This window comes from Tetrao urogallus, assembly GCF_951394365.1.
Source record: "Tetrao urogallus genome assembly, chromosome: 2".
In the NCBI taxonomy this organism is placed as follows: Eukaryota; Metazoa; Chordata; class Aves; order Galliformes; family Phasianidae; genus Tetrao; species Tetrao urogallus.
The window spans coordinates 67246930-67259449 of NC_136814.1; the positions used below are offsets into that span (position 1 = coordinate 67246930).

Consider the following 12520-nt stretch of genomic DNA (forward strand, 5'->3'; position numbering starts at 1 on the left):
AACAAACAAAAAACAACAACAAAAAGTTACTGAATTATGGACATGATCAGTGTAAAATACACCCAGAATTTTGGAGCAGGTAATTTATCTTAATATACTTGAGGGTATTTCCCTTCTAGATCATTAGCACTTACTGATCTGCTCATCTGTAGTAACCTGCAAATGCATCCAGCATCTTTTGAAAAGCTCTCTGATATATTGGTGCTATGCTGTGAAATACAGTAAGTGCTGTATTCTGTCAAAGTTATGAAAGTGATAGTAGGGAAAGAAACAATGAGTAGTGTACAAATACATGCTTTAGACCTGATGTAAATAAGTTCAAATTGTTGACAGTTATGCAGTGATGTCTGTGGGTTAGATCACAGATAGCACTGTTTTGCATGATGGATTAAACAGATATTGGACAAAACGTTACTTTATATAAGAACTTGCTCATGTTGACTGTTTTTTCATATGTTGTTGCAGTAAATATGGGAGTAGTAGAAAGCTGTAGACATGTTCGGTTTGTATTACTAGCTACTACACTTCAAAGGAGGTGACAGATTTTTATTTCTAAGATGTCTTATGCTGTTATATGACTAAGGTACTTTGAAAATTTATCCTATAAACACTTTAGATTGTAGGATGGGACTTTTCTTTTGACTCTTTGAACACACAAAGCATCTGCTGTGTTGCAGGGAAGAAGTATAAACATGATAGGGAAATATTCTTCCTGTAGAATTATGTGTGAGCTGTAGTCTTTGTTTAAACAATTAACATGCTGTTACTTCTATCATTTTAATATTGATGAAAACCACTGGTTTTTATTTACATTACCACATCTGTATTGGTCAATGCTTAAAATATGGAATTGAATTCATTTTCTGTAATGTTTCGTGATAACTGCTGTGGGCATTGCTTTGGAGCAGTCAGCAACTGTGTGCGAGACCTGTTGGAAAGTACCTTTTGGACTTTCCCCTCATGTTGTAATACAGCATTAGATTATTATAACTAGGAAAAAGATGTTAAAGAATAAGAAAAAGGAATAAGCACCTGGAAAACTCTTAGCTCCAAAGTCTACAGATTGTAACTGCTTCACTTGGTGCTGCCTTCTTGTACTTATTTCCACCTCTGTTACTTCGGATGGTAAGCACTTGGGAGTTGTGATTAGACTTCTGTAAATATTTTTTTTTTAATGAAAATGATAGAAAATCGTTTTGACAATAATGTCTTAGTGTTTTGTTGTTGTTGTTTTTTCTAATTTTTTGGAGGTACACTTCAGTGTTTCTGGATGTGGGCCCAGGCCCCCTGCACTGAGTGTCTGTGCAGGAGCTTTGGGATCCAGAGGTCCCACCAGTCTCAGGCATCCTGTGATGCTGTGAATATGATGTGTGAGAGATTCATTTCTTGAGTATGTATCTGTCTGAGGTGAATCCTGTTGGCTGTGTGCCTGCCATCATTTTTCAAATGTTCCAACATTTCATTAGTGCTGTTTATATCCGCACTTTGCTACCAGGAGAACAGAGAATTGACTCTGCATCTGATCAGTGTTGATAAGGAAAACTGGGAAAAAAGCATTTCTCCATTTATGGAGACTATTAGCAAGAAGTATCTTTGGTCTCATTTGGTATCTTTTATCTCATGGTATTTTTTTAAAAAAGTATTCTTTTATGTTGAGTTTGTGATTTGTTTATATATAAGTAATCATTTTTGGACAGGAACAACTTTTTTGATTGATAGGAAACTAAATTTGGAAGGAGACGCTGGTTGGCATTGTTCTTTCCCTTCCTGGTGGTATGTGATGGAAGTACAGCTTATGGGAGCCCAGTCACCTGGGACACCGGCTACATCTGTTCTGTTTCTTGGGGCTGAAACAGCTAGAATTTTTGAACAAATGCAGCATAAAGAAATCATTTATCTTGAGCTGTAAGGGTACTTGTTTGCTACTCAAAGTGCTTAAGGTATTTCTAAAAGGAAATTGCAGGAAGGTACTGGATATTTATTGCAGTATTGATTTGACTTGGCAAATATGCTGATCTCTTTAAGTTTGTGCTCACTGCTTAATTACTTAAATGAAGATTACTTCTGTGCTCAAGCAGATTCTACTCCCAAAACAGAAATGATGAATTTAAAAAAAAAAATTAACACTTTTACATTTCCATGATAGTGTGTACAAATGATTTTCACAATTTTGAGTGTTAATGTAGTTACAATTGTTAACAAACCAATTCCCCTGCACTTCATCACAAATGAAATACAAGAAGAAAAAGTCAGGCATTGCGTCTTCTGCAGCCTCTATTCAATTCTGTCTTATCCCTGTCTTAGATAGTGTCACCATATATTTGCATGGTCTTTAAATTGTTGTTTTTGCTAATTTTGTTATTAAAACAGGCAACAACAGAGAGACCTTTTATACAAAAGCTGTTTCGACCAATTGCTTCTGGAGGACAATTGCACACTCTGGGAGATCTTCTAAAAGATGTGTGTCCTAGTGCTATCACCCCTGAAGGTACTGTAAAAATAACTTTTATTTCATAAAATTATGTATCATTATGTGTTTATGTACTATATGAAAATAATAAGCAAAATACAAAATAAATTATTTTAATGGGGATTTCTTTGGAGGCAGAATTCTGTTTCAGTATCAGAGTGGAAGATTTCACTCTTCCTTGGCCAATTACAGTGCCCACTATACATCACCTGCAGTGTTTGGAGAGGATAAAAGTGCATCCTTTGGCACTCCTGAAAAATTTGTCCCAGGAAATTTTAATTTAAATCTCACCTATGCCTTTGCCATCATGCTGCTCTTAATAAAAGCATTCATATTTTATCTTCTGCAATTTTAATAAATATTCTTAAAGTAAAATCAGCAGAAGTTTTAAGTTTGTTTAATTTTGTATTACATTTTCATACATCAAACTCCAAAATGGATTATAATATAAGCCTTTTTTCCTGTTGAAATCTGACCTTTAAAAGCACACCAGAGAATAAGAGATTTATGCATGGTTACTAACAATTCTTGTGTGACTGGATAGCAGTTATATTGTGTGGCATCATATAATTTCATGCAATAGCATTTGTTAATTAGCACTTATAAACATTTTTGGATTCTGTATTAGTCCAGAGATTACAACTGTTGGAACTCTGATTTACTTTTAGATGGGGTAAATGTGGAAGTTATGTACTCTGCAAAGTGACATCAAAATTGTCTAATGTGAAATGTTTTTCATCTTGTTCTTACTGTTGTCTCTTATCAGTCCATGTAAAGGAGATGATTGTTGTTTGGGTTTTTTTTAGTCAATAAATCACAATCAATTTTGACAAATTTATGATAGTTTAGAAAAGATTGTGACACAATTTACTGGTGCAGTATTAGCATCTTTTTACAGTAGAACAATAAACTTGAAATCAGTGTAAAAATTTATGAAATGTCATGGATTTGATTAAGAAATACGTTGACCTTAGAAATTGTCTGACATCAAACTGTTTTTAACTCCTTTTTCACACTTGTTAACACATATGAGCAATCATTTCCAAAAAGAACAAAAGATAAGAAAAACGTGGCATATTGCTAGTCTCGTGCCATTTTTTGTTAAAGCAGTTCTAAAGTTCAGAGCATAATTTTAGGGAATGATGTTATCGAACTGTCCAAAAGGTATAAACAGTATGCAAATGGATGCTTGAAGGTGGGCACAAGCAAGTTTAGCCATCTGTAAGTACTTGAGTTTCAGGATCCTAGAAACAGTAGTGAAAACAAACAAACAAAGGGAATTTTAAAATATGGATAAGAAATATGTATTTTAATTTTGAAGACAGGAGTGTAAATCAAATGAAAAAAAAAACCTCAAAAGCATTTATACAGAAGTTATTTCAGGATATAAGGGATGCTTAATGTAATTTAATTTTGAGAGTACCAGTTACTTGACACTTCCCATTAATTTTTTTTTTTTTTTCCAGAAGTTGACAAATGCACCAGCCTTTAATAGCAGGATAGAAATTTGCTATAGCAGTTGCTTGTTTCTTTTTTGTTTACAGGCTAAAATAAAAAACTGTGCTGTTTACTCAGAAAATTACTAATTACTTGATAGAAAAGAAACTAAGAGAGTTACTATTTCTGCACTTAAGAAGGTTGAAATTTGGCAGAAAGATTTCTTTTTATTGGAGTATGCCTACCTTTTTTTGTATAAATCTGTTGAGATTTGGCCTAACTTTGATCCTTAAGATTCTACTGAGAAACCTGCAAACTGAAGCGTTTGCTAACTTGATTCTTCATGTAGATATGAGCTATCAGGGATTCTTTTCCTGCACTGCAGTTTCTTTTTACTTGATTGTTCCTCTTATGCTCTGACCATTCTCCTCATCTATTAGGTAGCAGAAAGTTATCCTGCTACTGCTGAATCTCAGCACAACTGTGCTGCTGTAATCTCTATTAAACCAACTCAGTCAACTCAGTTCCTCTCTTGTTGATACACTGAGAAATTAACGAGCTACCTCTGTCAGTAGATGCCCATCAACTCAAAATGCAGAGAAAATTGTAGAACTGAGTAGTTTCTGACCACTTTGCTGGTAAATGAGAATTTGCAAACATTTTTGGAAATCTGGGATGCAGTGTACAAATGTTTTCCTTCAAATGTAGTTATATTCATTTGCGGTTGAATAGTTGAAATTTAGAAGGTGTCAGAAATGTAGATTGCCTATGCAGTCTTGGTTTCTGCACACGTGCACACTGATAATTTTACTGCTTAAAGTTGGTCCCCACCACCTCTCCCTCCTTTTATTCTCTGAGATTTGTGTCTTCCTGGATAGGCAAGGTACATCTTATTGTCTGTGTAGTGAAAGATCATTTTCTGGATTGTTGAAATGAAAGATGGCAAATGAATGTACTTCAGGAAGTGTTATGATTAAGGCAGCTGATTATTGCTCTTTGGAATGGTATTAATTTCTTTCTCCACTAAGAAATTCATTATCACGGGATACTAGGCAGGATGAATAGTATGAAACAAGTGATTTTAAAGATGGGAGCACCAGAGAATTCTGGTGAAATTATGTTCCGCTGAAAAGCTTGATTATTTGTACTTAGAATCAGTGAGGGCTCTTAGGCTTTGAATGTACAAATGCTAGGAACTCTGTAGTAAAGTTTTAGGCCTCTCATTACTGTTCTTCTCTTTCACCCACCAAAAGATGGATATTTATGGCCAAAATTTATTTTTTTATTTCAGTACGTCTCTTTCCACAGGAAGATGTAGAATCTTTTTATTATCAAAGTTCAGAATTCACTTGTTTCGTGAGCAAAGAAAATACACTAGTAGCTAATCAAAGGCATGCTTGAAGACACACTAGATATTGGTGAAGCAGTTTTTTCAGTCTTTCTCTTATTTCCAGAAAATAATTTGGGCAATTTTTTAAGGCTGTTTTTTAACCCTCTTCTTTGGTGAGTTAATGCGTTGGTGACGTTTGCTACATCTTTTCGTTAATGCAGTACGGTCAGTATGAGCTTATATTTCTTTCCATTTTCTTCCATCTGTTGTACTTTTTTCTTTTTCCTGTATGGCCTTGTCTTTTTTAATGACTTTTCAACTGGAAGCTTCATGGTAATTTCTGTCTATGGTGACACCCATAACAGAGCTTCATGCCGTGGGAACACGGAAGATATAAGACTTTCAGACACAGCATTTGTAGTTCTATATGTGAGCTGTTCCTCCTGTCAGACACTTAATGACCACCACAAGAAGAGGGAGGGAACTGTTTCAAGAACCACCCACGGTGTCTATATGCCTTTTCTTTAGGAAATATGGATGTAATTAAGACTCTCTTTTAACTGCGCTGAGAAAATATTTCAATGAAAATAATTTTTATATGCATGGATTTAATACATACACTGATTATCAACTGTTGAAAAAAACAACGTTAAGAATGCTGTTAGGAGCAGAAAACATTACATGGTGACATTAAAACACATGTAATTCAAATGTTCTTGTGAAGTACCGAATCGATATTGCGGTGCATAATTGTTTTAGTTGTGTGCTTTATTTAAATTAAGAAGCTGTTTATTCAAGGCATTTATCATATGTTGAGATTGTGTATAGTCTAAAAACCTGAGGAATTATTAGCCGCAGCATATACTTGTCTGCTTCTCCTCAAGCTGCTCCTTTATTCAGTTACGTGTTTGTTATCCCTCTCAATGAATGCTGTACAGTACACAACTCTCTGGGTTGCTGAATAGTTTTATCTCTGTCATAGCATAGCAGTTTATAACCCATTTGTCAGAACACTGTCAAGCAACTACTACCTCACTGATGATGATGAGAAAGTGGGAAGAAAAGCAGTAGTTTGAAATAGAACAAGCACCAAAAAGCCATTGAATTTCTCAAACTTTTGGTATTAACATTAATGGTCGTGTTTACCTGCAGATCAGACTTGGAAAGTCTGTGCTTTTCTAGGTAATATATAAAGGTACTTGCTATTCATACACTACTATTAATGACTTCCTAGAATTATTAGCTATCCTTACTGGATGGTGAACGTTTTAACTTCATTAGATCTTTTGAGGTGAATCTTTGAGATTTACTAGCACGTTAAGCTACCTCAGTTTAATTTTCAGTTGCAGTGATCTTTAGAGTGTGGAGTTTTTTGGTTTTGCATTTGTTTTTACCTACTTATTCATACATGAAATGAAGGCAAGTTGGTCGTTTTAGTTTCGGGCAGTTTTTAACTGTTTCTGATCTTGATTCCATCATGGAAGGGTAATGCTACTTCAGATCTCCTTACCAACAGGTATTGGCTCATTTTATTTTTGTATTGACAGTTCTACAGCTGTTTCCTTTCTTTTGCATCACATTTCTTCAAAACTTTTATTATAGACATACTTCACTGTTATTTGTTGTTCTTTTAATAATCTGCTGCATTCTTTAAAATTCCTCAAGGTTGGACCTCAATGATCTTCAAGGTCCTTTCCAAACTAAGACATTCTGTATGATTGTAAGATTCATATAACTATTTTTGTAGTTTTTCTAACTTCAGCTAATTTCCTAGTAGATATTTCAGTGAAGTACTATCTCACTGTCATTTCTGCTTTAATTCCTTCTTGCTTTCCATCCTTTTTTTCTTCTGGTGTTTGATTACATATATTCCTACTTTGGTTTCCTTGTGTCTCCCTCCAAAGTTTTTTGTGCTGCTGTATATTAAAACAAAAGATCTATCTAGGAACTGTCTCAACTAGGGGCCATCTCTCTCTTGTTTTCGTTTGTCAATTTAAGTTAAAAGTTTTTCAGCTTTTACAAAGGTGAATGTTGTTGTTACTTAGGGTAGTCCAGAGTAATATACTCAATATCCCCCTTTTATTTCACTATTTTATATTCCAGAAATTCTATGAAGATCCTTTCCAGCCACCAGTCAAAACATTCAACTTTTACTTTTTGTAGACTGTGTACTATGTCATCTTAAATCTAAGCTCCTAACAGATGTCTTTTCTACTTCCACTTGCAATGGCAGCAGTTCTGGTTCTAGAAAAGCAGTCTTCTTTAAAAACAAACATACAAAACCACCTTGAGTTACTGTTGTTGCAAACATGATTCAGTGAATTATGGAGCTCTGCAGGCTGAGATGAAACTTGGTACTGCTTATGGTCTCTTGGACTAGTTTGTTACAGTGTGTGTGCGCTTAAGGTGGAGAAGATGTTAAAGACCACATGGCTTATAAATAGGGCACAAGATCATATGGATGATGTGGCAGAACATGTTACATATTCTAAAATTGCCAACTGCCAGAATTTATTGTCTGTGTCTGAAGGGAGATAAAATCACGGCTGTTTTTCCCTACCTTCTTACTTTATCACTTTACCATTGTCTTACTGCAGTTAGTTAGATTAAGCTATGTTGTTTACAGTGTGAATGTCATTTTTTATGGATAAATAGAATTGAGTGTTATCTGTCTGTTGCAACTGATTTTATGTGCCTTATGATAGGGTTGCCAATTAAGGGACCTTTGCTTTCAGAAGTATCAACAGGGAAAAAAGTCAGTAATTCCCAGCAATCAGAAAAAGTTCAGCTCATGTTTACAAGGTTTCCCCTAGAATTATTCCCAAGGATTCAGTTAGGAATGGTGACTCATCCTAATAGAAGAGAATGTACACAGTATGATGCTGTGTTCAGTAGAATGCCTTGAAAATGCAAAGGGTTAAAATGGTAGAAAGCAGGATTAATTTGGGGGAGGGAAAGGCTTCTTTCCTCTTCCACACCAAAAAGTTTAGATGTTGTGCATAATGTTAAGATAAAAAATTATATAATGCAGAAGGGAACTGCTTTCTTCCATTACTATCATGTCTAAACAATTCTGGATGCAATTTTAATTTGCCAGTGTTGTTGAAGTCCTTGTAAAAGTTGTTTTGATTTTTGTCTCATGCTTCCTTGAAGCCCCAAATGGTAAACATTTGGACATAATGACGCAAACAGTAGGCTATCAATCAATCCCAGTTTTCACAGCATTGTTGTTCATTCAGAAAAGCTGTGTGAACTGACCTCTTTCTACAGCAGTGTCATTAGTTCTTTCAGAAATAAAATGAGGATCAAAAAGACTTCCAGAATTTTTCTCTTAAGGCTTGCTTCACTGAATGATATTGTAAAAATTAGTGATCAACTGCTTTCAATTAACTCTCAGCTTTTTAAAATGTATTTTGTATGAGAGGCTACACATTAATTGTTTTTGTTCTCCCTCAGTTTTCTAAGCATTGACTTCCAGGAAATTAGTCAAACTGAAAATACAATTTCGATTAGATTTGACGTGTGGGTTCTTAATTTTTATGCAAGTGACAATGTAATAGAGGAGTTAAGTAGATACAGTATGAGTGCCCTTTGGTTGAAGTGAAGTAAACTATCAGAGCTCAGAACTAGCTGGACCATGGGTTTCCTGTGGGAGGTTACAAAGCAAGGAGAGGAGCAGCTCAGTAGTGTCCAACTACTCACTGCTTCTTGTGAACTGACTTGGGAAGTTTTTACTCCACGTCTTTAGCTAATAAGTCTGATTGTGCCTTTTGCAGGGCTGGCCTTCGCTTTTCAGTTCTTTTGAGGTGGTGTTGTTGAAATACTTTTCCAGGCCACCTAAATACAGAAGCATAACTCGCAGTCTTAGGCAGTTTAATAGCTGCACTTTTTTCCCATATGGATATGATAATATTGTAAAGGGCTACAGGCCTTGTAGTGTGCAAACATGCAAAAAGATGTTTATAAGCTCAGAATTTGATTACTGTTAATTCATTTTCTCCTCACTTCTAGTACAAATTCCAGTTCACTGCCTTTTCTACTGCAAGACTCATTTTGTTAAGTCAGAACTAAAATTTAGGCTACTACTTAACCCATTCTGCCTTCTTTGTGTCTTTGACTCAATGGTGCTCTCAGTGTTAGAGGGCATAATCACAAACACTGTCTCCTATTTGACTTGAGTCATCATTTGTCTGCCAAGCCATCTGCTTAGATTATCCTTCTGTAGCTGATTTCCTTCTTCCCCCCCAAATTTCTCATACCTATTTGACCCAGTTCCTTATTTTAAGTTGAAGTGGAAATATTTTTTATTTTTCTGTATTAAAATTGCATGCTTTTTGATTCAGTAGAACTTTTTGATCAAAAGGAATGTAAGTCCAGAGGATGGCTTGAGATTACAGAACTAATAGCTAGTAGTCACGATCATGTATAAAGGTACAAATATTCTGATAGTTAGAATGTTTGTGCCTTTTTGTTAACCATCTTCATTTCTAAACAAGCTCTTTGTTTGCAGAGGACTTCTCTGTCTAAAAAAAACTTCTTGCCCTCAAAAAAGTGGAGATCTCAAGCTGGTTGTGGTTTTTCTGCATGGAAGTTCTCAGGAAGCAGCAGAGGCTGTTTTAAAGCTTGCTCCAATTTCACCTCAGTCAACCATGTGAGGATTATCTTCTTGTGAGCCCTCTTCCCCTTTCCAGTCTTTTCTGTTCAGCGACTTTTCTAATATCACAAGAATAGTGTGTTGTTGGGGGTTTTTTTTTGTGACTTAAAAGTGGTTTCTGAGCATGCACTTGCACACACATTCAAAAGAGCTGAATGCAGAAAGAGGTGCAGTAAATAAAGAAATAATCCTTTTTCTCGGACAAACCTCTGGAAATTTGTTAAGCTTCAGCTAAAATTGTTCTGTCGGCCACCCGATAAGTTTTATTAGTATCAGACTCCAGACTATTCTCTTTAAATTTGTCAGAAAGCCAGTGCCTTTATTCAGGCACAACAAAGTGTGCCTGAATAGTTTTTGTATGTCTGTCATTAACAGTAGTAGTACAAAATGGAGAAAGTAAAATTCTTCACAGAACAGAATAACTTTTTTCAAAATTGACTTTATTCCGTTTGGAAACTATAAGGCAGCAATTCTAGAATTCTCTGCAGATGAGAGTTGTTATTACCATCCCAGTGCTGCATACTTTGTGGGCTGTACTAGAGCTACATTTCTTGGAAGATCTGAGGTGCCATCCCCAAGTTCCTGATTGAATGCTGTGGATATGAAAATCTAGGCAGTCAAGAAAAGACTGGGAAACCTACTAGAAACAGGACAAGCTATGTCAATAATATTTGGATATGTGTTTTAGTAGGAGATCTGTTGGAATCAAAAGCGTCTTGACAAAATGTTTCGGTTGTGGTGAATTTCTAGTTTTAAAAGGAATATTTTTTGTGTTTTAGGAGGAGACCTCAGGTTCTTTATGCACTGTATGGATATTTCAGTGTGTTCCCACTGAATTTATCACTTAGACAAAAGATGAGTGAAGAGTCAAAAAGGAAGGAGGAATTAGAGGCGCAGAGAGGTGATGTGGCTTGCACCTGGTCACACTGAGGTCAGTAGCAGAGTTAAGAACTGGGCTTTCTTTGAATTCTGATCAAAATCAGTCTCTCACATCTCAAGAACAGTTCACTCAGTATGAGAGACTGAGGCATCAAAAATTTCACAGGTAATAAAAGCGCTTTTCTTGTAGCTTCTCCTATTTTTGCTCTTGGAAGCCTGACCGCAACAGCTGTAGTATACAAGGCATGTAGACTAACATGTTTGTTGTTGTTAGTTAGTTTAATAGAAGATGTAACAATGTTCCAAAATACTTTTTTTTTTTTTTTTTTTTTTTTTTTTTTGCAGTATGGAAATCATCCTGATAATCGTATCATAGAATCATAGGTTCATTTGCTGTGTAATCTGTGCTGCCTTTAATACTGTAACTGGTGAAGATGTAACTGGAGACTTTAGCAGGTTTCCCAGAGATTTCAGGAGACAGTAGTAAGCTTTTGTGGAGGTTTACCAATGTAAAATTCTCAATCAGGAACTACGGTACAAACAACAGAATTTTGTCCGTGCTTTTAGTTATACTAATATACAAAAGAAGACTAGAACACCTGATGTTTTCACAGTATGACTATTAAGCAGTTCTCTGATATGACTGTGCTTTAGGCCAAGTAATGCTCTACCAGAAAACTTTAGTGTTCGTGTGTTGACAGCAGAGGGCATGTTCTCAGTGAGCAGTGTAGATAGTGGAATTTCAGAATAGTTTGGTTTGGAAGGCCTCTCAAAGTCTATCCAGTCCAACTGCCCTGCTCTGAGTAGAGTTGCTTCCTGCCAGATCAGGCTGCCTACGGCCCCATACAACTTGATCCTGAATGCCTCCAGGGATGGGGCATCCACAACTTCTCAGGTGGGCAGTCTGTTGTAGTATCTCACCACCTTCATAGTGATGCATTTCTTTATCTAACCTAAATCTACCTTCTTTTACTTTAAAAGCCTAGTCCTACCATTATATACCCTGAATCTCTGTTGTGGCTAGGGAGATAATTTTAGCTGATCAGGCTCAAGTTGGCAATTGCCTCAAGGTAAAGAGAATGTGTCCTGGTCCATTGGATGAACTACTCCTGTATCTTTAAACTAGCTTCATGTGCTGTAGCCTTACTGGGGGCTAAGTAAAATCATTCCTGTTTTCCTTGATTCTCCTTTGCAGTCTTTTTCTTTCTGCCTTTTTGCATACATGTGTAACCTGGTTTTCACAGGAGATAAACATCTTACAGGGCTAGAAAGAAGAGAAGCTGCTAAATGGGGGAAAGATTTTAAAATAAGACCAGGGAAGTTTAGGTTAGATATTAGAAGGAAGTTTTTCACACAGAGAGTGGTGATCCAAGGAGGCTTGGATGCCCCATCCCTTGAGGCATTCAAGACCAGGCTGGATGTGAAAAAGTATTAGCCTTACAACAATGTAAGATGAAATACACCACTAATAAACATTGTATTGTATTTACTGCATTCTATAAGGATTCAGCAGTGCTTGTTAATTGTAGGTACTCCCTTCTTGAATGGCTCATCTTAGTCAAAGATGTTGGTATCTTCACATTTCATGGGTAAATCATATTTTTGTTTGGCAGAATATTTGCAAGAAAGGTGAAATTTGTTTTTATATCAGAGCTGAAGTCTTATATAGTGGCTTGGCACTACAGAGATGCTGTAGTCATTGAAGATCTGAATGTCTCTTGCACCCCTTGCTCTTTTTCCTTGTTGGGTA

At 35.9% G+C, this 12520-nt stretch overlaps 1 protein-coding gene across 1 annotated transcript in view; it reads left to right on the plus strand.

Moving 5' to 3' along the window:
- The window catches only part of ATG5 (autophagy related 5), a gene marked incomplete at both ends in the record, with an annotated part of 68770 nt that overhangs the window by 42063 nt on the left and 14187 nt on the right, over positions 1 to 12520 (plus strand). The window contains one exon of the mRNA XM_079550513.1: positions 2371 to 2488. Within this exon, the coding sequence (XP_079406639.1) occupies positions 2371 to 2488 (118 nt within the window). The remainder of the gene's footprint in view (positions 1 to 2370; positions 2489 to 12520) is intronic.